This window comes from Dendropsophus ebraccatus, chromosome 1 (genome assembly GCF_027789765.1).
Source record: "Dendropsophus ebraccatus isolate aDenEbr1 chromosome 1, aDenEbr1.pat, whole genome shotgun sequence".
Lineage (NCBI taxonomy): Eukaryota > Metazoa > Chordata > Amphibia > Anura > Hylidae > Dendropsophus > Dendropsophus ebraccatus.
Window position 1 is genome coordinate 83111745 of NC_091454.1, and position 27899 is coordinate 83139643.

Below are 27899 nucleotides of genomic sequence, written 5' to 3' on the forward strand. Positions count from 1 at the left end.
AACGCAGTTTGAAGAGTCTGTGCGCAAACCGGTTCTGGCTGTATTAATCGCAGAAGAATGGCTGGAAGAAGAAAAAGAAGAAGCGGAAGAAGAATATGGATTACAATATAGTGCTTTTTCAAGCACTATAATTAAACAATGTATTACTATAGTAGTAACAATCTCATTGTTGCCCATAGCAACCAATCACAGTTTCTATTTCTCCCATGGCTCTGGTAAAATAAAAGCTGAGCTGTGATTGGTTGCTATAGGCAACACAGGGAATCTTACTATAATACTGCGGAATAACTGTCCCCCTACAGTGTAATCCACATGATACAATTGAAGGGTAAATGGATTTGTACCTTTAAAAATAATAATAATAATAATAATAATAATAATAATTCTACCATGTAGGAGGGTATGATATACTACAGCACTGCATCTTCTCTTATATTCCACCTTCTGTCCTCATGCTAAAACATTAATAAAACAGAATACAAATGAACACAATTCTCACTCGCTACTATACTACATACACGATTACCGAACCTAAATTAACAGGCGTTATACTTGCAACATTAACCTGTTAAAACTCTTATTCTGCATGTAGAACTACATTTCCCGTCATCCACCGCTCCCTACAGAACAGCGTGGCCGTAAAGCTCGGCCCTGATTGGCTGCCTGCACAGAGGGCGGAAGTGCTGTGGTCAGCAGGGTGCGTAGCGTGGTGGATGAGCAGCACGGCAGGATGCAGCGGGGGTCTGTGCAGCAGAAGATCTCATGTGTGTTCGTCACTCAGGTGAAGGATGAGCCGTCCGCCAAGCGGGAGCACCAGGTGATCATAGGGCAGCTGCGACAGCGCCCCCCTCCTCATACCTGTGGTAGATTCCTGCCTGCAAAGTGATCCGTACAATCCCCCCTGTGTTCTGTCAATGGAAGGAGCTGTGTACTCTGCTTAGTTAGGTTGGCTGCACAAATTATTTCTGAAAGGAACAGTAAATGTAAGGAATAGCCACCCGTGGATATAGTACAGATGCCTGGAGGACCCATTCACCAGATATCCACAGTGTATGCACATAACCTTGATGTAGTATGCCACCCTTTAAATAGGGTGATCAGCTGATCCTCATGGATCCTGCCAGCAGCTCTGAGAAATGTGTAGTCACATTGTCCCCTTGTATAGAGGGGCCACTATGATGTTCCTATAGGATATATAGACAGGTGGTGGTCCCTTACCTCACACTGGTCCCTGCAATAATTTGTCCCCTCCATGTGATTCAGCTTTTACTGTAGGAAGCTCATGGATTGGATGAATGGCGCAGTCTCAGACATTTCTGTCCTGTGTTCATGTCCGCACAGAAATTTGGCTGCAATCACATGTCTGCAACCAAAAATTTGCAGATGTGTGAATTCAGCCTTACAATGGCATCAAAGTGGATAAGATGTATAAAAAAAAAAAAAAAAAAAAAAGTGAAATTTGCAATATGTTTAGATGTGTTTACAAATGCTTGTGTCAATTCTGAAAAAGAGGTGTGGCTTTCTAGGAAAGGGGCGTAGTTTAAACGCAAAAAGTGCACCAAATTCTGAGCAAACTTTTGGTGTAAAACGAAAGAAGAAATTATGCAAATTTAACTGATAAAAAAAAAACTAAAAACGCCCATATTTGATCAGTTTTTTTTCATGGACGGCACAGATCCCATAGATTGGCTAATCCGTACCGCAGTCACGATCCACAATAGGACAAAGCAGAGTGTGTGAATAGCACAATAGAAATCGTTGAATTTACAGGACGTGTGAACAAGGCCCAAAGATGAGCCAGACTGAAATATCACTGGGATAAATCTGGAACATCTGGTGCCACTTTACAATGTCTAATGGTCCGTTTACATGAAGCGATAATTCGCCCAATCGATCGTTTAACGATTTTGAAGCAGCAATTTGGTTTTTTGAGCAATCAGCGTTTAGACAAATAAGTTGTAGAAAAATCGTTATTGCGATGGTTTTAAGACCACTTAAACCTCACATAGGGTGAATCTTTGAAAGACTGTTTACACAAAGCTATGTGCGAATTTTTAACGGACGACCAACAATGATTTGAGAACATGTTGAAAGATCACAATGAACGATTTCTCGCTCCTCTCGATCATTTTCTGTGTTTACACGAGCCGATTATCGCTCAAATGCGATCGTAATTGCAAAAATTTGATCAATAATCGTTCAGTGTAAACGCACCATTAGAATTACAGTTTTTGTGTTACTCCCTCATTTGAGGGGTTCTCTTATTTCAGATATTGATGATCTATTCACCGGATAGGCTGTCAGTATCTGATGAATGGGGTGCTGACACATCGTTGGGAGCTCAGCAGCTGTACCCAGAGGCATAGTGTACAGAGCAGAGGTCTCCAATTGATACACCATGCAGAGAGCCACTGACTGGCAGTCATCATTAGTGCATTGCAGTAACTTACTAAAATACATAGCCAACCAGTTAAAGGGGTACTCCAGCGTGGGGGCACTTTTGAGCTGGGACCGGGGACGAGGTGGCCGAGGGAAAAGACGCCACGATGCGGGACCCGCTCCTGGAACCGGGGAGGTGAGTGGACGTCTTTTCCCTCGTCCCCGATCCCAGCGCAAAAGTGCCCCCACGCTGGAGTACCCCTTTAAACCAAACAGCAGCAGCCTAGTAATACCAGGGTGTATGCCTCCTGCTCAGTCCAAACTGCAAGGCTGTATGGTCATAGGTCCTCTCATGAGCAGAAGCCCTATACAAAGCAGGAACTCCTACCATTATGATGGGAGTGCAGGCTCTGGTACAGGCAGCAGTGCATAGGTAAGTGATATTACATTACCAATTACCACCTCAAAGGGGTTATCCAGCTCTACATAAACACGACCACTTTCTTCCAGAGACAGCACCGCTCTTGTCTCTAGTTTGGGTGTAAGTTTTGCAAATAGGTTCCATTGAAATGAATGGAGCTTAATTGCCAACCACACCTAAACTGGAGACAAGAGTGGTGGTCTCTCTGGAAGGAAGTGGCCATATTTTTGTAGAGCTGGATAACCCCTATAAAGGGAACCATTCCCTGCCATAATGCCCAGGGAGCTAAATGGCGTAATGAAGTCCCCTGCATTGTTTCTAAACATGCAAACGACTCCTAAAAGCTTTGCACATACCCTCCTGAATACAAAATCTGTAAATGTCCTCCCTCATATGCAGATTGCCCTCAACTAGTCATGTGGGTGTTCCTCAGCCCTGAACTAGTCGCCAATGGCTTGCTTGAGGTGGCTGTAATACCGCCTATCTGGGTGCCTCAGTGCCCAGGGATGGCCCCTCTGGGCGTGATTCTGCTGCACGTCACTGAGGGTCTGTCCTTGATTGCCAATGCTTACAAATAGGCATGAATTAAGCCACTTAAATGCGCCATCTGTGACTAGTTCAGCACAGAGGAATGCCCAAATGATTAGTTGAGGGCAATTCGCATAGGTCTCCTATTATATTGATGATCTATGCCACGTGTCATGCTGCATCATCTATCACCTTTTTGGGTAACCCCAATTAGGTCTGGGCGATATGACCCGAAATTTTTTTTTTAATATTATGGATGATTCTGTTTTATTTTTGTTAAATAAACATAACATTTTTTTACTTGTGTGCAGCCTTAGATACTATTTTAACCACTTCACATGAGCAATTAAATGTACGTTCCTGACTGTTAGAGGGTTTTTATATGTGAGCGACCCTGCACACATCAGTGTTCCCGGAGCCAAGGATAATGACAGGCATCTGCCGGATCGTCAAACCCCTTTAACCCCTTAAATGCTGTGATGCATAGCGATCACTGCGTTTAAAGGGGAACTCCAGGTAGAGGTTAAAAAAAATGAAACTTCTGCAGAAGCATAACGCATTACTTGCCTGTCTATCCCAGTTTTGAAACTATCACAAATCCATTTGTTTGGGGGGTTTTGCTCTGTTTTGTGTTTCTGTTCTTCCTGGTTTGGCATTTCCCTCATGTGATCATCACAGTCCCCACCCATTACAATCAGTAAAATTAGTGCAGCAGCTGCTTCTCTTCGGTCAGAGATGGTGAATCACTCAGAGGATTGGGGGATCCAGCCAAGTCTCCTGTGAGATCACGCCCTGCCCCCTGTATGCATCATCAGCAAACACACACAATGTGAGACAGAGGCATGGAAGATTTGTCTCCTAGGGGGGGATAGCAGCAGGAGACAATGTGAATTGGCACAGAGCCATATTTTTTCACTTCCTGGATTTCTATCAGCTACCAGTGTGGCAGAACTGTACAGATCCTCTAATACATTGTATAGACACATCTATATAACTTTTAATGTACTTTTAATAGAAAACAAGTTTTTCTTATCCAGGCTTCCCCTTTAAGGAAGTCAGTGACGGGTTAAGCACCTGTCACTGACTGATTGGGGTCCTGATCACTTGTATGACAGGTGGGGGTAAGCCACTTACCTCCATCCTGTCGGATCAGCGGTCTGGGGATAGTCTGCTCCCATGCAAACGCTATGTACAGATCGCTGATAGTACTGATGTATGCTATGCCATCAGTATATGCAATCTAATGATTGCAATAAAAAGTATGATTAAAAAAAAAGTTTTAAAAGTATTTTTAAAAAAACCTTATACCCCCCCCCAAAAAAAATAAAAGTTTAAAATACCCCCTAGCCCATTTTAAAAATGTGAAAAAAATAAACATATTATATATTGTAGCGTGCAGAATTGCCCAATCTATTCAAATATTGCTGTTTTTTTTTTTTATAATATAATGATAATTATATATATATATATATATATATATATATATATATATATATATATATCAATATCTCTATCTATCTATATAGAAAACAATAAAAAATTATCTTTTACACCAATGTGATACTACTAAAGACTAGAGATTATGGCACAAAAAATGACTATGGCTCTTTGAAGCGCTATTGCTCTTAGAGGAGGGTTAATGGTGTTTGAGGGAGCAACTGTATTCCTTCACACGGTAACAGTGCCCACTCTCGGCCCCATATAACCAGTTGTGCTGAATATGTGCCTCTGAACAGTATTCAGGCCACTCTTTGCCACCTTCCCATATAGTATAGGTCGTCTTTGTGCATCCATGTAGTAGTTGGGCCCTCTCTGTGCATCCATATAGGTAGCCACCCCCCTCCACCGCTGTTAGCCCACCCAGTAAGTAGAATCTCCAATGCACACAAACTGGAGACAAGAGTGTTGCTGTCTCTGGAAATAAGTAGCCATGTTTTCCTAATGATGGATAACCCCTTTAAAGGAGTTATCAAGCATTAGAATAACATTGCCACTTTTTTCCAGAGACAGCAACAAGTAGCCATGTTTTCCTAATGATGGATAACCCCTTTAGGGTCTGTTCACATGTACAGATTCGCTGCTTAAAACTCGCACAGAACTCTCATCAAACTTGCATGAAAGTATCTGCGTTTTTTGTGGTGTTGAACTCGCCTGTTTTTTTTTTTTGGTCGCATCAAATCCAGAAAAAATGTAATAAAAAGCGATCAAAAAGTCGTATATGCGCAATCAAGGTACCGATAGAAAGTAAACATCAAAAAATGACACCTGACACAGCCCCATAGACCAAAGGATAAAAGCGATGTAAGCATGGGAATAGAGCGATTTTAAGGAACGTATATTTGTTAACAACGGTTACAATTTTTTACAGGCCATCTCGTAAATATAAAAGTAATACATGTTATATATCGTTTTAATCGTAACGACTTGAGGAACAAGTCAGTTTTACCCCAGGGCGAATGGCGTAAAAACACAATCCCCCCAAATAAAAGAAATGCGTTTTTGGTTTTTTTGAATTTTTTTCTGGTTTCGTAGTATACTTTATGCAAAAATTCAGCCTGTCATTGCAAAGTACAATTAGTGACACAAAAAATAAGGGCTCATGTGGGTCTGTAGGTGTAAAAATGCAAGTGCTATGGCCTTTTAAACACAAGGAGGAAAAAACGAAAATGCAAAAACGAAAATTAGCCTGGTCCTGAAGGGGTTAAAGGAGTTATCAAGCATTAGAAAAACATGGACATTTTTTTTCAGAGACAGCATCGCTCTTGTCTCCGGTTTGGGTGCAGATTTTGCAACTCGGTTCCGTTGAAGTGAATAAAGCTTAATTGCAAACAACACCTGAACTGGAAACAAGACTGGTGCTGTTTCTGAAAGAAAGTGGGCATGTTTTTCTAACGCTGTATAACCTCTTGTGTAAAATACAACAGATGTAATGATAAATTGTTAAAGTCGTTTAGTAGTGCACCCCAGGAATTGCAGTTATTTCTCTAGCTACGTAATAATCTTAAATACTTTCCCTTTTTTTTTTTTTTGTAGACGTTCAAAGTGCTGGCTACAGAAACACTAAACCCCCTGGCACTGGATGCTGCTATTGACACTGCATTGGCTACAGAGAAGATGGATGGCACATGCTGCTTTGTCACTACCCACAAAGGTAAGTACTGTATGTAGATGTAGCCGTACGATACTCTGTGCCACAGTAAATGGATTGGTAGAATCATGTGCTTTTATATTGGTAACAGCACAGTTTTCATCATCATCAGGGGAGAAAGCTGTGTACAATCTTTACAGATTTCCAGTACTTGACATCTACTTCCAGGATCAGATTTTCTGGTCTCTGTTAGGATCTGCTGATCGTGTTATGTTGCAGTAAGGCCGGGTTCACACTGACGTTTTTCTCTCCGCCACATTTCCGTTTAGCTGTTCCGTTTTTACTCAACATAAACAGAATCTGATGTATCTGTCCAACAACCCATTCATTTCTATGTATTTTTATTGTGCTCCATTTGTCATAGCTGTGCTCCGTTTGCATGTATTCCGTCAGGGTTCCGTTTTTGTGAACGGAAAGAAAAATCCTGCATGCAGCTATTTTTCCTCTGCACTTCAGGTTTTTTTTTTTTACATTATAGCAGGGGCGTTGCTAGGGTACTTAAACATCCGAGGCACGGGCCCTCTGAGTTCCGTCATAAGCGGTTAGCGAAGGAGCCCAGTGCAGAAGCTAGTAACCCCAATGACTGCTCTAGGTCTACTGCCGTAACTTATAATAACTGCGACAAAGCAGCCACAAGCAGCCACCTGCCCTGGGCTCCTGTCAGCTGTAGTGGTATACCTCTGTGGTGCACACCACTGCAAGAGTGACACAGGAAGCTCCCTCTGTACACACGGCCTCTGGGGAACTCCTATCAGAAAATGTTATACAAAATGCAAAAACCTCATTCAGCAACTCACAGGTGACGTCTTCTTAGATCTGAGATGTTTTTTCTCCCTTTTTCTCTCCGTTCGGCCCAGACGGGCTTGATGATTTCTTCCAGCTACAATTCATCTCTTCATAACCTGCCAGACAAACACATTAGGCTCCGCACATTTCCACCAACTTCCTTCCTTTTTACCCTCCTATAGGTTCCCATACAGTAGAAACTTCACTGTTTGGTGTCATGGGCATTTAATTGAGTAGGTAAGTGGGTTGCCCCCTGTATGTAGGATTCCGTCGTACTCCCATATAGTAATAATGTCCCCTGCTGTGCCTTCATATAGTGATAATGTCCCCTGCTGTGCCCCCACATATAGTAATAATGCCTCCTGCTGCGCCCCATAGTATATGCCTCCTGCTCCTCCCCCATAGTATATATCCCTGCTCTGCCCCAATAGTATATGCCTCCTGCTCTGCCCCCCATAGTATATGCCTCCTGCTCTGCACCCCATAGTATATGCCCCTGCTCTGCCCCCATAATATATGCCTCCTGCTCTGCCACCATAGTATATGCCCCTGCTCTGCCTCAACACAAATAAACAAAAAAGTCAAACTCACCTAATCGGGCCAGAGGACAAGTCTTCTCTCTTCTAGCTGTGTTCCCTGTGCGCTGCGGGGATGGATCCTCCAGCAGGCGCAATGACGTCATTGCACTGCGCCTGCTGAGATCACATCCAGCGCCTCGGACATCATGGAGGAGGGAGCTGAGTGGCTGTTCTCAGTGAGGTCCACGGGAAGCACGGGCGGGCCGAAGGGTGCTCGGGGCATTATTGAGTTGAGTCTGGACCGTGTCAGGACACCTCAGGGCCCACCAGTGGGATCATCCGGAGGCAGGAGAGATTCTGGGCGGGACCTGGGCGCCGCTTCGGCCGGCCGCGGTGCAGGCATGCAATGACGTCATCCGGCACTTGTTTATTGAATGTGTGCGCCGCGGCGGTACCTGGGGGCAGGCAATTCATAGTGCGAGCAGGCCAGGGATCCCTATTAGAGGCCGTGGCTGCTGTTTTTTCGAAGCTGGCGAGTCGTGAAAAAAGAGGTGAAAAAACTTTCGGGGCTAGTCTGAATTCATTCGGGGCTTGTGCCCCGAATATTCATGCCTAGCGACGCCATTGATATGAAAACAGATGCTGACTGATGCAAGTTGAAGCTAACTGATAGAGAAAATTCAGTTTTTTTGAGCCAAAATGCAAACGTACAATGAAAAAAAGGGAACTTTTTGCAATCAGTTTGCATCAGTTTGCTCATCAGTTTTTTCTTATCCACTCAATTAATATGGACGGATCTGTTAGCAAATAAGAAAAACGTTAGTGTGAACCCAGCCTAAGCCAGTATAAATAAATAATGGGCAGACAGCTTAAAGTTTCACGAGTCTGCAAAACTAGAATTGTGTGAATCTGTTTGCTTACTGGCTCTCACACTTATTTTCATACGTGGACAGAGAAAGATGCATTATTTTTTTCAGATTTCAGTCCATGTGAAAACCCTGTATCACGTGTCACATCACAATGTGTACTCTATCCTCAACAGGTCTCCCATACCTGTGGGCCCGATATGACAGGAAGCCGACGAAACAGGCAGAAAAGAGATTTAAAAAATATATATACTCAAAGGGAAACTCCAAAGGTTTGTGCGGATGATTAGATCTGTCTTCAGTGTTTTGTTCCCTGTCCTGTCAATATTCCAGACTGTCCAAAATAAATATATTTTTTGCTTTAGTATACTGTAGATTACTTATATTACACAGGTATTACACTTTGATTTTGCCGCTAGTGTAAATAAATAATGTAAATTCACATTTATCTTGACATTTTATCTTATCAGATGTCACTACCAATTAAAAAAAAATTGATATGAAGTCTGGGTGCTGAGAGCCCTAACAATCGCAAGTGGGGAGAAGTACTCAGCTAGGCAATTCTCTCCCCATCTCTTCCTTTGCTGCGGGAAATAGATTCTATAGTAAGTCTAAGAAGCCCCTGTACTGCAGTGTGATAGAAGAGAAGTGCTCAGCCTTGGCATGTTCTAGCAATCAGTGGAGACCCTGACTAATCAAAACTTTAGACGTCAATTTATTTTATTTTTTTTTAAAGTGACGGGCACATTAAGAGTCCAGTGAGCGGTCCTACTTCTCCATGACGGCTTCGGCTTCCGGCATCGGCTTCCCCGTGACGGCGCTGTTCTATTTGTGTGTCACTGTGTGGTACATCCTCTGTAAATATGAATCATCTTTCTAATTTTAGACTTTGTGTGGAATGTTGATGAGGACTTCAAAGTTGTCCCTGATTTTTGGATTCCCGCAAAGGGTGTGAAACATTTTAACGGGAAACCGTATCCAGATGAAAATGGCCATATTCCAGGTACTTGCAGACTATCTTATATACTACACAGTGACTTCTTGATAACCTGATATTAAAAAATGACTGTTCTCCACTTAAAGTGAGTGTCACCTCCTTTTTGCACTCTGACTGCTCTACACAGGTGTAAAGGGTAAATTTTGCCGTTTTCATACCTTATTTTATATCATAGGTCATGATGCTTGTTCCAGTTAAAAGTGATCTTTTATCATCTGCAGATTGTGCTACCTGGGGCCACCGCTCCTGTGACGTCATAGTACTCTAAGCCCCGCCTCCACGATGGCCATTGGAACGGGCCGGCCTAAAGGGCTAGGCTTATGTGCTGATTACGTCACTGAGGAAGGGAGCGACGTGGGCGGGGTTAAGTGGCGCTGTGACAGTGAAGCCTCACCCACATAGCACAATCTGCAGATGATAAAAGATTTAGATTAATCCTAGAAAACTAGATAGTATACCCGATTTCCCAGTGGCTAAAATTTTACTTTTATTTATTGATTTAAACGTTTGTTCCAGATTTGCAGTGGTGTAGGTGCGAGATTAAAATATCAATGAGACTGACTCTGGTACAATCCATCCCCTCTTACGATAAGCATGTGACATTACATCATGTCACAGTGACTTGGTAATGATAGGGGGCTAGATCCATCCCCTCTTACGATAAGCATGTGACATTACATCATGTCACAGTGACTTGGTAATGATAGGGGGCTAGAGCGTACCTTGATCTGAGTGGGGGAAATAAGGAGCAGTCACCAGTATGTGTCGAGAGACTACATAATGCAAGATCGGCTCAGCGTACCTCTGCTATGTAGCGATCCTCGCTATGGTGTGTGAAACCAGGCTAATGTGAGTATCTCTATTGGGAGTACTCTCTGGCTATTACTGCCTAGACTGAGAACCCCAAGACCTTCATACCCTTACATGCCTCTAGTTCATGTTAAATTGTCTCAAGGATGATTAACCCCTTCAAGGCAGAGCCCTTTTATGCACAAATGTCCGGGTCAGATTAATGCAATGTTTCTCCCCGCCTTCTAAGAGCCATAGCGCTTTTATTTTTCCACCTACAGGGCTGGTTGGGGTGTCATTTTTTGTGCCATGATCTTTAGTTTTTGTTAATATTATATTGGTGTAACAGAATTTTTTTTTTTATTGCTTTTTATAAATTTTTGGTGCGTTTTTTTTTTTCTTCCGTTTACCGTGCGGGAACAATAATGTTATATTTTAATAGATCAGACAATTCTGCACGCCACGATATGTAATATGTTTATTTATACTTTTATTTTTATAATTGGCAAGGAGGTCTTTTAAAGGACAACTCCCACGATTTTTTTTTTTAGCTTATTTAACACATTACAAAGTTATATAACTTTGTAATGTGGTTAAATACCTGGTCTGGCCCCCTTCCCCCACTTTCGGACCCCCGACCCCCCCTGGAAGCTAAAGAATGTATACATTACCTATTACGGTCGTCACAGTCCTCTTCTCCCGGGCGGCATCTGGTGACAACGATGTCAAAATCGGGGCAGTCCGGGTCTTCTTCCTCCTCGACGTCTTCATAGAAAGTGAATGGGATGGAAAAGTCTGCTGGTGCACATGCGCACCAGCAGCCTTTTCATTGGCCTTTTCATCCCCTGGACCCGGAAGTCAGAGACATTGCTGGACGGCGGCGACAGAGAGGTGGACGGTGGGCGAATCGAGTGGGGATCTTCACCGGAGGGATGGTGAGTATGGTGTCTGTGTTTGTTTTTTTTTGGGGGGGGGGGTCCCGCGGGAGTTGTCCTTTAAACTTTTATTGGGAGGGGGTTTATAATGGGAGGGGACTTTTTCAAAGTAGTGGCTATGTGATGATAAAAGATCACTTTTTACTGGAACAAGCACCATGATGTATGATATAAAATAATGTATGAAAACTGCAAAATTTACCCACCTGAGTAGAGAAGTTATAATGCAGAAAGGGGGTGACAATGTCACTTAAAACATTAATTTTGTAAGTTATGTTTTTTTTTTTTTTTTTTTATCATTGCATAAACCATCAAACTCAGGATAGAATGATCTTCACTTCAGCTCTAGTATGATGTAGCTTTTTTTTTTCTTCCCTCTTAACAGGATGGGTACCTGTGGAAAATGGCAATAAGCAATATTGCTGGCATTCGTGTGCTGTGAATTATACATTAGGAGTAGCCATAGTATTAAAACCTAAGACAGAAGATCCAGGATCTTTGGAAATTTGTCTTGTGCATTTGTCAAATCTCCTTGAGCAAACATTGGAACTGATTGGAACCAATATTAATGGAAATCCATATGGTAAGCATGTTAGGAAGTAAGGAATCTGTTCACAAGGACTCCAGTCTCACACATTAGACATAAGGGCTTAGGGTATGTTCACAGTGAGGAAAAGAGGTCGGAAATTCTGAATGGAGTTGCAGGGATTCTGTATGGAATTTCCACCTCTTTTCCTTAGTGTGAAGTTGAACATATTATTATATACCAAGTGCAGCAAAGTGGAATCAATTTGACCCAAGTTTTGTGAAAACACTTAGAGACCGAACAGTGAAAATCCAGCTAAAAATGGTGTCAAAAGTCTCAAATGTGGCCATATTATTAAGTATATAGATACATACACACACTGACATATAAATATATATCTATAGATACACACACACACACAGCAGTTACAGCTCTCAGGCTTCCCCCTCCTGCTGTAGTCGGGCTGATCTTTACACAGAAATATTGAGGACCTTTGGGTCATGTGATAAGGTCCTTCATCCCTCTCCTTCTGTGCCTGCAGGACCTGGCAGGTCCTGCTTCTCTGTTCCTTCTCTTCTGATTTTCAGCCCGCTCACCCTGCACTACAGTGAGGGGGCTGAACAGTACAGGGGCAGGTCCCTCTCTGGTCCACTGGGGGAGGGGGGGTGGTGGTGCGGTGGTTTGCGGTCAGTGGCATGCCTACCATGAAGGCAGAGCAGACTTTCCCGGGCCCCCTTCCTGAAGGGGCCCCATAGCAGTCGCCTTCCCTGCCTTTATGGTAGCTACGCCACTGATGAAACCACTTGTTTATGTATCAGCTGCATGTAACTAGCTGCAATGCCTCTGGTACAACCACATTACACAGTTTGTCTTCCTCTTAGGTATAAGGACCTGTACATATAGGCACCTGTTTAACAAATACATCATGAGCTTTTCAATAGTTTTTAGGGATGAATGCTTTAAATGGATACCTTTTATAGACTGTTCGTAATAGATGCCACTGTTACATGGGTTCTGTCACTCGAAAAAAGTCAGGTTCTGAGGGTCCCCATACATTTTTGTCAGCTGAACAAGCTGCTTGTTGGTGGAGATAGGGAGTTGGCGTAATGCAAAATCACTGCCTGACCCCTTTGTTCTCATACATAAATCTCCAGCATCTCACTCTGGATGCGGCTTACTTCTCCACATAGAGAACACAGGAACATTTGGCTGTGCTGAATGTTCGTGGTTATTGGGAGGACGGGACAGATAACCAGTTATTGAAAGTGTATGGGCCCCTTTAGTCCTGAGATTCCACCAATCACTAGATATAGAAGAGAGAAGTGCCTGCTAAGTTTGTTCTCTTGTATTTTGTTTCCACAAGCAAGATAGACTTCTATCTATAGAAAATCTATGGGACCATCTACTGTTGCGCACGCAGAGCAGAGAAAGGCAGAGCTTGGCTGCTCACTAGACATCCAGATTTTTGATGATATGCTATCCCTTTAATGAATGTCATGAAAACGCATGGCACAGATTCTTAATGGATGCCATACAGAGGAATCGTCACCAGTAGGCTACCTTGATGGGGAGAAAAAACAAAAGTATAACAAGTGTGCTTGGCAGGATATAACAAGGCATTTCATTTATGATAGATTGGCCTGACAGACAAGAGACTCTTGTGGTCCTTGTCAGGCAATTGAAAGAGGTAGACACATTTAATGATATAAACAAGATATTAGAAAGCAAAAATACTGTGGTCAAGATGACTTAACTTTCAGTGAGCCAACCAGAGCAGAACCGTGTGCCTAGGAAGTAAAGCTATGCATTACACCATTCTAGTAGGTTATTAAATCGCATACATTTGTTTTCTAGGCATTGGTAATAAGAAGAATCCAATTCATCTTCTTGTCCCCCATGGCGCTTTCCTAGTAAAGGATTTAGCAGCTCTGGATCATGAGAGTCTAATGTCTTGGTTTGAACTTTGTCAAGAGGGGAAAGTAGAAGGCATAGTGTGGCATTGCAAAGATGGATCTTTATTCAAGGTAAACTGAGGGAACCAATGGAAAACTTGAAGGGGATTTCGGTTTTCATGTGAATAAAAATTTAGGATGTCTCATAAAGACGACTCTTTAAAAAGTTGTACAATTGATTAGCTTATTACTATAGATCTGGCTTCTCTATACTTAACAAATGGCTCATCATATATTGCCACTCTTACATAGCAACTCCTAATATACATTTTATTTTAGTTTCTTTATAAGTTATGAGGCTGTGGGTCCTGATCAGTCAGTGACATGGACCTGTGGGGACCCAATCAGTCAGTGACAGGTACTTTTGTCACTGACTCCTTTCAACACCACGATTGCTATAAATTGCGGCATTTAAGGGGTTTATGGCAAGCAGCTGCGTGATCATGGCTGCCTGTCATTATCCCCAGCTCCTGGCACAGTAATGTGTGCAGGGCTGCTCGCACTTAAGCAGCCTGCACACATTAAAACCCCTTAATAGCAGGAACGTATGTACACATAGAAACATAGAAGATTGTCGGCAGAAAAAGACCACTGGGTCCATCTAGTCCGCCCTTTTAGTATTTTCTTCCTTATTATCTTAGGATAGATATATGTCTATCCCAGGCGTGTTTAAATTCTGTTATTGTAGATTTACCAACCACCTCTGCTGGAAGTTTGTTCCAGGTATCTACTACTCTTTCAGTAAAATAATATTTTCTTACATTGCTTCTGATCTTTCCCCCAACTAACCTCTCACTGTGTCCTCTTGTTCTTGAGCTCAGTTTTTTACTAAAAACACTCCCCTCTTGAACCTTATTTAGTCCCTTAACATACTTAAAGGTTTCAATCATGTCCCCCCTTTCCCGTCTTTCCTCCAGACTATACAGATTCAAATCCTTAAGTCTTTCCTGATATGGTTTATGCCTCACACCCTCCACCATTTTTGTAGCTCGTCTTTGGACCCGTTCTATTTTATCAATGTCCTTTTTTAGGTGAGGTCTCCAGAACTGGACACAGTATTCCAGATGTGGCCTCACCAGAGCTCTATACAGCGGGATCACAATCTCCCTCTTCCTACTGGTTATACCTCTAGCTATACACCCCAGCATACGATTTGCTTTCCACACCGCCTGGTTGCACTGGTGACTCATTTTAAGGCTTTCAGAAATCATTACCCCTAAATCCTTCTCTTCTGAAGTCTTTTCCAACACAGTACTGCCGATGTGATACTCGGATAGAGGATTCCTCCTCCCCAAGTGCATTATTTTACATTTGGAAACGTTGAACTTTAATTTCCACTGTTTGGACCACGTATCTAGCAAAGCTAAATCATTTTCCATATTACTGACACCTCCAGGAATATCCACCCTATTGCACACTTTTGTGTCGTCAGCAAACAGACAAACTTTACCTATCAACCCTTCTCCTATGTCACTTACAAACATATTAAAAAGAATAGGACCCAGAACAGACCCTTGTGGCACACCACTTGTAACCAGTCTCTGCTCAGAATATACACCATTAACAACAACCCTCTGATATCTCTCCTTCAGCCAACCACAAATCCACTGAACTATCCAGGGATTTAGTCCAATTTTCTCCAACTTCTCTATCAGCTCTTTATGGGGAACTGTATCAAAAGCTTTGCTGAAGTCCAGATAGGCGATATCCACAGCACCACCTTCATCCAGCACTTTTGTGGCATAATCAAAGAAATCAATGAGATTAGTCTGACATGATCGGCCCTCAGTAAAGCCATGCTGGTTTGGATCCATCAAATTGTTGATTCTTAGGTGATCCATTATCTTCTTTTTTAGAAGAGTTTCCATCATTTTCACTACTACAGATGTCAGGCTCACTGGCCTGTAGTTACTGGGCTCTTCTCTATTCCCCTTCTTGTGGATTGGTATAACATTGGCTGTTCTCCAATCATCGGGGACATCTCCTGTTAGCAGGGATTGGTTATACAGATCTGTCAGGGGGGCAGCAATCACAGATCTGAGTTCTTTAAGAACCCTGGGATGGATCCCATCTGGACCCATCGCCTTATTCAGCTTTAAACGGGCAAGTTCCTCTGCAACTTCAGCCTCTGAAAATACAGGAGCCGAACCCATATAGCTGGAGGCAATGTTGTGTCCAACCATCCTGTGATTGTGAAGGCCGCCTTCTGAAAACACTGAGCAGAAGTAACTATTCAAATAGTCAGCGACCGCCTTATCTCCATCAATAAACGTATTCTCCCCATTACTTATTTTAGTAATGCTGCAGCCATTCTTCTTCTTCTTCCTGTCACTTATATATCTGAAGAAGGTTTTATTCCCCGCAGTAACAGATTTTGCCATTTCCTCTTCTTTTGAGGCTTTAGCAGCATTTATAATCTGCTTTGCCTCCTTCTGTATACTTTTGTACGTCTCTCTGTCAGCTTCATTCCCAGTCTCCTTATACTTCCTATACGCTGCCTTTTTTCCTTTTACAATGGCCTTAACCTCTCTAGTAAACCATAATGGATTCTTCTTCCTTTTACTGTTGCTAACTTCTCGTACATATAGTCTAGTTGCCTTTAATATGACATTTTTTAATTCTGCCCACTGAGTGCTCGCCCCCGATGTTTTATCCCACCCTCTTAATTCTTTATCTAAATACTCCCCCATTTTATTAAAATCTGTCTTCCTAAAATCCAATACTCTTGTTGTAGTATGGGATTGGACGTAGTCAGTTTGTACGTCAAACCATAGACTCTGGTGGTCACTGGAACCTAGATTTTCTTCCACTCTAACTTCAGACACCCGATCCACATTAGTAAATACTAAATCTAGAATGTTCTCTCCTCTGGTAGGTGACTTCACAAGCTGTTTCATAGATGCCCCTGTAAGGGCCTCCATTACATTCTTGCTTTTACATGTAAGTGCAGAAGGGATATTCCAATCCACATCCGGCATGTTAAAGTCGCCCATAACTACAATGTCCCCCTTTAATGACATTTTAGTAATTTCATCCATCAGCATATTATCATAGTCCTCGCTTTGCCCCGGAGGCCTATAGACAACACCTATCCTAATAACAGATCCCTCTTTGGACTGCATACAAACCCAGAGAGTCTCCAGCTCTTTATATGTATTTTGGATGAGTGTCGATTTAAGACTATCCCTGACATAAATGGCTACCCCGCCTCCCCTTCTCTCTGCTCTGTCTTTCCTGTACAGAATATATCCCGGTATAGCTATTTCCCAATCATTAGACTCTTTGAACCAGGTCTCTGTTACAGCAACAAGGTCCAAATCATCTCTAGACATAATGGCCGTCAGCTCACAGATCTTGTTTCCTAAGCTGCGAGCATTCGTACACATTGCCCGAAGATTACTAAACTTCATAATACCTTTATTCCCAAATTCATCTACCGCACCAACAGCACCTTCCTTACCACCAATAACCGCACCAACCATTGCATCTACAGCACCAATAACCGCACCAACAACTGCGTCAACAGCACCAACAACTACATCAACAGCACCAACCACTGTGTCTACAGCACCAACCACTGCACTTTCACCAATCCGGATACACTTATTTGTCTTTACTGGTCGGGGACAGAAATCCTCCTCCTCTATTATACTTCTGTCCCCTTCATCTAGTTTAAATGTCTGTCCAAAAACAATCTGAATTCCTCACTAAGTACCTGTGTACCTATGTGTGATGGGTGCAAACCATCCCTCTTGAACATGTCCTTTTTGCACCACTTGCAAAAGCTATGACTAACAAACCCAAAACCTTCTGCCTTACACCACTGCCTTAACCATGCATTAAACTCTGAGATACGACATGCCTTGTTGTTCTGATTACAGACCGGCAAAACCTCTGAAAATGTCACAGAATCCGTTACCTTGCCCAGCTCCAGACTAAAAGTTTGAAATTCCTTTTTAACCAAATCCACATCTCCTTGGGACAAGTCATTGGTTCCAAGATGAACCACCAGATCAATCTTGCTATCTATACTAGCAGCCTTCACAATGTTCACAATCCGTCTCCTATCCCTCCTGACAGTAGCACCTGGGAGACATCTCACCTCTCTAAACACATCCTCCTCCTGTCCTACCACAACACCTCTAACAATCGAGTCACCAACTAGAAGATGCCTTCTCTTCTTACTAACCTTTACTTCTGCCCTCAGTGGCCCATCCAAAACAACATCCCCATTGGAAATAACCTGAGCAGCCATGTCTCCAACAGCATCTCTATCAATATCAGCAAGAACACTAAAACTATTCTGCACAGAGAGGCCAAACGTGCTATGCTTCTGCTCTACAGCTCGCAACCTACCTGAACCAACTGTTTTCCAAACCGCCCTTTTCCTCTGAGGTCTTTGAGGAAGAGGTGGCTGATAACCAGGCTGCACAGCAACTCCTGGCTGGGATAGTCTCCTCACATCAGATTGAAGTGTACAGACTAAGGACTGCAGCCTAGAAATTTCACAACGTAAACCAGAAATCTGCATGCAAACTGGACAGCACCCCAAGTCCCAAAGGGTTCTACGGAAAACTACAGCCAAACAAGAATTACACTGCACCAAACCAGACATCATTTAAGAACAAGTGAAAGCAAGTACTGAAAAAAAAAAAAAAAAGAATCTCCTGCAGTCACCAAACTACAGCAGTTTTTTAACTACTCACTTCTGCCACGCTGCTTCTACCAGTAGTCAACTCTCCAGAGTAAACTCCACAGAGTTTGTAGCCTCCTTATATACAGGTAAATCTTAATTAGGTTAATTTAGGAGGCTGGCTCTTTTCTTATGCTAATCTAATTAAATCAACACCTGGTCTGGAATGTCTAGCCACACCCTGCCAGATTAACACCAATTCACAAAATGCAGCAACAAAACCAAAAAACCAAACAAAAACCTAGTAGTAATGACCAAATTAACCTCAGTCAAAACACAAATCCAAATACCTAGAAATAAACAGTGATTAATTCAAATTTAAACAGTAATAAATTCAATAAAAACAGTAATATATTCAGTTAAGTATTAAAATAATAAACAGTATTTTTTTTTTACACATATACACATTCCTACTGCACGTATCGTGTATAGCTGTGTGGCTGACGTGAAGAGGTTAAAGGGGTTTTTCACCATGTGTGTTTTTTTTTTTTTTTTTTTTTTTTTTAATCTTTCAAATCAACTGGTGCCAGAGATTGCGGAGAATACACTTCCTGCAGGACATACAGCAGCTAATAAGTAGTGGAAGACTTGAGATTTTTTTTAATAGAAGTAAACTACAAATTTCTGGCACCAGTTCTTTACGAATAAAAAAAAAATCTTTGGTGAACAACTATTCGTGAATGGAGCAGGACAAATCCTGTGAACAACATTTCTAAATGCCCTTTTAAAAACGTTGCAGGTTTTTTATAATGAAGTAATTTATGGTGGGGGGGGGGGAGGAATTTTCATTTATAGGCCAAATCCACTTCAGAACACACAAATTTTTCTTGAGAATGTGAAAACTTGCAGCTACATTTATAAGCCTTCAAACATGCTAAAAAAAAATAATAAAAGGAAGTTATACTAACATAAGGCAGACATATGGTAAATAATTATTAACTATTTTGTGTGGTATGCCCATCTGTTACAGGCAGAGAAAATAAAAATTTGAAAATAAATTTTCATAGGATACGACAGCTAAGAATTACCACTAACAAACTACAGTGTGTTAAAAAAAAAGTCAGACTAAAAGCAATAGAAGCATTAACGTGATTTCCAGTTATTCCAAAATACAAAATATAGGAGTCACAAAAGCCAGAAATGGGATACAGAAACAGGAACATTTCAGCAAAACTTCATAGGGAGTGAAAATTGAATGCCGTGGGTTATTTTATTTTTGGTGCAATGTACATTGTACATGACAGGAGTTTGTTAATGCATGAGCAACTCGCACTGTTCCCCACTGTCCTCCTGTACAGATCGCTGGTAACTCTGATCTAATGGTAACAGACTATTAGGGTTCCTTTACGCACAGATTTATTGGACAGATTTTTAAAGCCAAATCCAGAAACAGACTATAAACAGGGAAAAGGTCATAAAGGAAAGAATGAAATTTCTCATCTTTTCAAATCAATTCCTGGCTTTGGCTTCAAAAATCTGTCAGATAAGTCTCTAGGTAAAGGCACCCTTAGATCAGTTACTAGTGATCGGTATAGTCAGGCATCAAGAAAAAAATGCAGATGGTGTTTTCTCTGCATGCTTTAGGGAAAAGTCCTGCAATGTCTGGCGAAGTTGCACTTGGAAGCACAGCCCTCAGTATGAATGTTCTGCTCAGGGTTCTCAGCGGCATTAAGGGTACAAACCCACTTGACGTATTTGCTGCGTGAATCAGTCTTAAAAATAAGCAGGCAAAACGCAGGTTGGCTTTATACAATTGTTCTGCGTTAAAATACGCAATTGCGTATTTTTGAAGTGTGAAGCTACATGCGTTTTTCGCACAGGTTGTTAACAACTGATGCTTTGCTAACAACAAGTTTCACGCTTCAAAAATACGCAATTGCGTATTTTAACGCAGAACAATTGTATAAAGCCAACCTGCGTTTTGCCTGCTTATTTTTAAGACTGATTCACCCAGCAAATACGTCAAGTGGGTTTGTACCCTAAAACTGATTTTTTTTTTCCCTTGTCACAGTCCAGGGTGATTGACTGCACAATTCTGCTAACAGTTCTGAGTGCATGTGCGCAGAGATGCAGAACCTAACCACATTAATTAACAGGCTGTAGCCTATTAATGTGGGTGGTCATTATAGGGTTAAGGAAGAGATTATATTCTAAGGGTCCTATTCCACAGGCTGATGGGGGCCTGATCAACGATGTACACTAGCGCCAATCTGCTAGATCTGCGCTCGTTTACTGGGCCTATTCCACGGACCAACAATCGTTAGCGAGGGCTGCAGGGACATCGTTACCGATGTCCTTGCAGCATACATTACCTAGCAGGGCTTCTCCTCCGCTCCATCTTCCTCCTCTGGTCCCGCGGCGCAGCATCAACTCCGGAGTGGCCTGACTGAGCTGTCAGACCGCTCAGCCAATTACTGGCTGCGACGGTCCTGGCCAGTGATTGGCTGAGCAGTCTGACAGCTCAGTCAGGCCACTCCGGCGTTGATGCTGCACCGTGGGATCCGGGGAGGAAGACTGAGCGGAGGGGAAGCCCTGCTAGGTAATGTATGGTGCTTCTCAAATTGTCGGTTGCCCGCCGCGCACCGCTATTCCACGAAGCGATGCATGGTGGGTGACCGATTTTAGGTTTGGGCCTGAATAAACGATTAGCCGATGACACGATCATCGGCTCATCGTTTTCTCTATTCCACCTTGCGATAATCGGCAGAATTGGGCTGATTATCGCTCTGTGGAATAGGCCCCTAACCCTGCCTCTCTGCAGTCTGTAAATGGAAGTGACTCCTGTTCTCTCTGCAAGATTTCTACAAGGCTGTCAGTTTACAAGATTTGACTCTGTCAAGGTTTTATTTATTCTGGCTATTCTTTTAGGTTTAGTGTTCTTCTTTAGCGTCCATTTGCACATACAGGATCTGCTGCTCATATGATGCACCAAATTTGAAGCTGCTGATTTGATGCTGCAGGTATCAATGAAATAGAATGATGGAACACTGCATAAATCTGCTGCAGATCAGATATAGTATTGCAGCAGATTTCACACTGCGAGTTTCTGAAATCTGCTGCCATACTGATTAAAGGAGTACTCCAGCGAAAATCTTTCTATCAAATCAACTGGATTCAGAAAGTTATATAGATTTGTACTTCTGTTTAAAAATCTCAAGTCTTCACATACTTATAAGCTGCTGTAAGTCCTGCATGATATGTTGTTTCCTTTTCAGTCTGACTGCTGTCTGCTGACATCTCTGTCTGAGACAGGAGCTGCCCAGACCAGAAGCATATCCCCATAGAAAACCTTTCCTGCTCTGGACAGTTCCTGTCTCGGACAGAGATGTCAGCAGAGAGCACTGTGTTAGGGTAAATTCACACGGGCGTATCCGCAGCGGATTTAACGCTGCAAACTCGCAGCTAAATCCGCAGCGGATCCTTGCCCTGTGAATTCCAATGTGATTACATACTGGCTGCGGGATTGTCCGGCTGGTCTGAGGCTCCCGGCGGTCCTGCACAGCCAATCTATATAACTTTCTGAAACCAGTTGATTTGAAAGAAAAAGATTTTCGCTGGACAACTCCTTTTAAAGCCTATGACACTCCATTCTTACAGAGGATTTTCATTCCGCTGCAAGAATGGCATCCATAGGCTTGTAAAACGTAAATTTTGTTGCTGCGACTCTGTACCCACAATCTGACCCCCCCCCCCCCAAACCGCTTGTACCATCAGATAGCTGCTTTTAATCCAAGATCTGTCCTGCGGTCTGTTCAGCAGGTGATGCAGTCATTGTCCTAAAAAAACAACTTTTAAACTGGCAGCCTCGTGCCCAATGGGCGTGGCCTATATTGTGTATGCATTAGGCTGGCACACCTTCGCTCTGTCCCTCCTCCCCACCCTCTTCATCATTAGGAATGCTCCAGGCAGATTTCCTCCTATTCGCCACCTGTGTCAGCCCGGCACATGGGCTAGATCGTTAAGCAGCTGTGCAATGTTCAGACAGGAGTAAATGTTTCAGTGGCATTTCTAATGATGAAGAGAAGAGGGTGGAGAGGAGGGACGGTGCAAAGTTAGGGCACAGATACTCCCTTTGGGCATGGTTGCAAGTTTAAAAGTTGTTTTTTAGGACAATAACTGCATCACCTGCCTAACGGACCCCAGGACACATCTGGGATTAAAAGCAGCTACCCAAAGGTACAAGTGGTTTGGGGGGGTCAGATTGTGGGTACAGAGTCGCTTTAAATAGTAATGCAGCAATACTTATCTTACCTGTAAACCCCCATATGCGCTCTAGTGCCATCTCTGGGTTCCAGGCTAAGCAGGCCATCACTGAGCAGGGACCCAGAACAGTGCTGGAGGGCATTGGGGGAGTGTGCACAGGTAAGAATAGCTGCTTATACGATAAGTGTGAAGATATCCTTAAAGTGCTTTTTTTCTGTAAACTTTCATAATCTATGCAGTAGCACTAACTATTAGAGTAATGTTTTCTTTTTCTTCCCCTAGCTCCATCGCCATCATCTTGGATTAGACTGGCCACTCAATGACACATACCTAAATTCTAAACCAGTGTCTATTAGATTGGATTTGTGTAAATATGAAGCCGCTTCAAGCACGTTATTAGGTCAGCTTTCCAAAAAAAACACTCAATGTTACGACAGATTAAAAGACATTTTGTTGGAATGAAAACTGCAACTAATGAAGTGTTGACAGCACTTCAAGCCTGATGGTGAATATTGTGGAACTTCTACGTTTCAAACATATGGCACACTCAGCCCGGTCAACAGAACAGACGCCTGCATGCTGTAAAGCCGCCTTATTTACAAACATTACAGACACTGATGAACGTTTTCATTACCACAAAAGGCTGGCAACATGTACAATGTTACCCTAGTTTGTTGGGCATGGAGAATACATTGGTTGCACTTTAAAGTTTTGCATGTCTTTCTAGTAGCAATAACATTTTAAAGGGAACATGTTGAGCTCTTAGAACTTTACATTGTGCACTTCCTCTTGGAAATATATGAAGAAAATATATACAAAATTGTAGGTTGGGTCCTTTTGTCTGACATTGTCAGTACTGATTGGATAGAGTCAGATTGTTTAGGGACACAACCAAGTCACAAGAGGGATGGCAATGACTAGTCATTGTATTATTTCTACAGAGGACAGACACAGCAAATCTGTAAGAAAAGACATTCCAGAAATATTTCATGTGCTGTGATTTGAAATGAAATGTGCCAGACAGAGAACATAGTTAAAATGTGATAATTTTATTCAAAAATACAAATAGGATTTCACAATTTCTACAACTCAATATCTGAAAAGAAACATGTATATGTTCTGTATTTACAGCTGTAATAAACTAAATCATTTAATTAAATATAAAAGTCAGTTTCAAATTTTGGCAGGGAAACTATTACTCTATAAAAGGGTTTTCCTTCAATAAAAAAGTGCAATTCTTTCTACTGTATCTTCCTCAGTAATAGTGTAGTCATGATGAACATTAAGTTCACTACGGATTATTTATTATAAGAGCTGCCATTTGTTGAAAAGATATGGACCTGATAGAGAAAGCTATAATGCTACTATAGTGTTCTAGGTTTTCATACAGAATAAAAAAAACACTCCATGAGGAATACATGCCTTTTTCTTAAATTATTATTCTTCACACAATCCAAGCTTCAGTACTGTAGAGCAACAGCTATCTTTCCAGTAGAGTGTAAGACAAATCCAACTCTATTTGATTCATTGCTAAAAGGTGTTGCTCACTAATAGCACACTTATCTACAATAGAGATGATGAAAGGCGTGAGCACTAGGGATCCCAATGGATTCCCAGCATTCTGAATAAGAGGTCCACGAGTTCCTCTTGTGAATGGAACAGAGATGTACAGTACTACTTTGGCAATTACTCTGTTAACAGTTATTGAACTGAATAAAAGCGGAGTGCAATCTTCATGTCTTAACAGAGAGCACCACTGTTCCATTTACAAGGAAGCCTCTGGGACCTCCGTTTGTAAGATCACAGGGGGTCCGAACAGTTGGACCCTCTAAAATCACAATTGTCATCTATCCTGTGGATGCTTGGTCAATATTTAATAATGACGACCCCCCCCTTTTAAGGAAACCTGTCAGTATTGGTCTGGAGAGCATGAAACTAGAGCCAGGTTCCATCAATATGACTCGCGCTGAGTGGATTTGATGCTTCAGAGAAATCTCAGTCGTAACTTTAGCAGGGAACAGAACCCTGAGTCATCAGGGTGCCCCAAACAGCTTGATAGAGCTCTTCCTATAGGCAAATAGGGACATATGTCACTCAGGAGAAGCAGACCACCCTGTTGACTCTTGTTCCTGGCCGGCGTTACTGTCATTTCTCTGAAATAGCACTTGTTGGTGTTTCAGCATAGAATGACTGGTTTCCTTTAAATAATGTAAGACACGGAAAAGAAAATTCCTATTAAAAACATTACCACCTTTTAGGTGTAATTTGATGGACACGCATTCATTGTGTGGGTAGATCTAGCTGAACTCCAAATTGCTGAGAGAGGGCTTTCAGCTTTTCTTCAAGGAGTATATTCTTTTTAACTTCTTCATTGTAGTTGTACTTCAGATCCTCAATCTCTTCAAAAAAAGTAGGATCAAAATTTTCAAGTTCATTTTTCATTCTTTTGATTTCCTCCTGTATAAAAAAGGAGGTCCTTAGATTAAAAAAAAAGCATTTAAAAAATTGAGGAACTGTATCAAATTTGCACTGGTATTTTGGAATAAGATGGTCTAAAATCTTGGTACTTTGTACTAAATATGAAAACATTAAATGGTGCAAACCTACAGCTGGCTAAAATAGATGTTTTTCTGTCTCTAAGGCAAACAGTGACGCACCAAATTGTGAAAGAGATGCCCCTCTTAAATTGATGTCTATTACCCTGAAATGCTCCACATTTATTTACACCAGCCTTAAGAAACTTTCCCCAGTGCTCTGAAATAAGTTATAAAGGGTAAAATGTACCCTTCAGCTTTCTGCTGGTAAAGTAACCTGCTGCAGCAGCAAACACATTACTATGATCATATTTAGCTTAAAGGGGTTGGCCACTTGCTCAGTGTACAGTATTAGTAAGTGTCCTCACTGTATATACTGACAGCAGCTCCCTGTGTACCTCATAGAGCTAATATCGGACTCCCCTCCTCCAGGCTGGGCTGCCCTGCTCTGTGGTGTTTTGGTCCATAAGATTGCTGACAGGGAGGAGCATGTGACCAGGCTCCGCCCCCCAGTGTCCACCACACAGCCTGTATGTCTATGGAGGACACAGTGGACAGGACCTGGTCACATGCTCCTCCATGTCAGCCATTTTGTGCGCTAAAACAAAACAGCAGGGCACCCCAGCCTGGTGAAGGGGAGTCTGATTTTAGCTCTGTGAGGTACAGAGGGAGCTGCTGTCAGTATATACAGTGAGTACACTTACTAATACTTTGTATTGACCTATTTTACTATAAAGTGGCCAACCCCTTTAACAAATAAGATATTTTTATTATAGGCTGCAAGCCATTTGGACTGCCTGCTCCTATAAGCCCTTAGCCACACTGCACAAGCTGTGCCCAAAACATCTACAGAAGATGTTAACTATAACATACAGCTGCGATCAGAGTCCCAGTCCCATGGTGGTTTTACCATGCAGATTCCATTAAAAGGCTGACTGCAGCACCTACATGGTTTTACACAGCAAGGGGGTGACTTGTGTAAAGCCCACTGATACCCCTGTGGCAGGGGATGTTGATGGTTTGCTGTGGGCTTAGAGGATATTTCCTGCAGGTTAACACAAAAGCCATAAGAGCTAATTGGGGAGATGGGGTGGCACTTAAAGGACAAGTGCCATGAAAAACTTTTTCCCAGTAATTGAAGCACATTACAAAGTTATATAACTCTGTAATATGCTTCAATCCCCTATCTGCCTCCCTTCCCTGCCTTTTCCCCCCTCCACCCCCCACCAGGAAGTGTCCTGACTCACACAGACCTGATTACTATCGTCACCGTCACCAAGCTCTTCTCTCAGCTCTTTCTCCTGTTACACCAGCCTCCCCCCTCCCCTGCCTTGTCAGGTGACAGGCTTACTCAGCTCCCATTGGCTGAACAACTGCAAGCCATCACTTATCACATCTCACTTTCTTATCTTCCCTCCGACTTACTCCGGCACATAGGCAGCTCCCCCCTCCCCTCATACCCTCTCTCCTGCTGCCGTGGACTCACTAGAGAAGATAAGCTGAGCAAGCAGAGTCACCTGACAAGGAGGGGGAGGGGGAGGCTGGTGTAACAGGACCTAGAGCAGCCCTCCTGCTGATGACTCATCCTCACAAGAAGGAGCTGCCTGGTGACGGTGACCACAGTAATCAGGTCTGTGTGAGTCAGGACACTTCCTGGTGGGGGGTCGGGGGGGGGGGGAAAGACAGGGAGGGAGGCAGATAGGTGATTGAAGCACATTACAGAGTTATATAACTTTGTAATGTGCTTCAATTACTGGGAAAAAGTTTTTCATGGCACTTGTCCTCTAAATGATAAAACGTGAATGATCTGGAAATAGCAATAATTTAGTGTACAAAAAATGTAAAGAAATAAAATGGTAAAATGGAATTTGAAAGACACTTAAGTAAACTTCACAAGAACATTACCTTCAAGTGTACTTTCTCTAGATCAGAAGTTTTAACATATGTTTGAAGGTCTACTACTTCTTCCATCAACTTGTTGTATTTTCTGTCTTTTTCAAGAACCTCATCAGACCCTAAGACAAATAACAATGTACAATGATTTGTATATTATTTCTAATTCTATGAGTAAATTTATCTGAAACCGTAATTTAGGTCTAGAATCTAGCCTGCATATGTTTTTTCCACAGAAACATTGGCACCCCCCATTGACTTCTAAAATAGGGGTAAAAACTAGGGATGAGCGAACTTTTGAAAAGTTCGGTTCAATCCCCCGAACTTTCCTGAAGTTCGGGTTCTGACGAACCGAACCAAAAAGGAACCTTGCAATAACGGCTAAATAATTGCAGCTACAATAGTGGGAGTGTGATAGGGTATAGTTTTGTGTAGTTGCAGTTGCTATTACAATGAAAAAAGTGGAAAAAATCAAAGTGCAAAAATAGTAAAAAAAAAAAAATAAAAAAAATAGCCGGCAAATCGGCAATAATGCCGAGTTGACTCCCCTAATGGTTAATATATTTAATTAATAGAACATATTTTTGTTGTAATAAAGTCACTTTCGTTGTTCAATAATTTAATTAAAATGATTCCATCATTGTGCAATTAAATATACTGTTAAAATAAATATAAATATATATATATATAAATAAATGTGTATATATATATATATTTTTTTTTTTACAGTA

At 42.1% G+C, this 27899-nt stretch overlaps 2 protein-coding genes across 4 annotated transcripts in view; one reads left to right on the forward strand and one right to left on the reverse strand.

Moving 5' to 3' along the window:
• Positions 1-708: 708 nt before the first annotated feature.
• RLIG1 (RNA 5'-phosphate and 3'-OH ligase 1) lies at positions 709-24165 on the forward strand. 2 transcript variants are annotated; one of them, XM_069974142.1, is made up of 7 exons: positions 709-817; positions 6362-6479; positions 8823-8918; positions 9533-9649; positions 11753-11950; positions 13748-13917; positions 23024-24165. In XM_069974142.1, exons 1-7 carry the CDS (start codon positions 731-733, stop codon positions 23201-23203), a joined length of 966 nt encoding a protein of 321 aa, XP_069830243.1. In that variant the 5' UTR covers positions 709-730; the 3' UTR covers positions 23204-24165. The 2 variants fall into 2 exon arrangements, with proteins under 2 accessions (XP_069830243.1, XP_069830251.1); XM_069974150.1 differs by lacking the exon at positions 709-817 and adding an exon at positions 1679-1859.
• Positions 23816-27899, reverse strand: part of CEP290 (centrosomal protein 290) — a 175895-nt gene continuing 171811 nt past the window's right edge. For both annotated transcript variants that reach the window (XM_069974121.1, XM_069974113.1), the window contains exons 52-53: positions 27181-27290; positions 23816-25198 (exon numbers count right to left, since the gene is read on the reverse strand). In XM_069974121.1, coding sequence (XP_069830222.1) covers positions 25022-25198; positions 27181-27290 — 287 coding nt within the window. In that variant the 3' untranslated portion in view covers positions 23816-25021. The remainder of the gene's footprint in view (positions 25199-27180; positions 27291-27899) is intronic.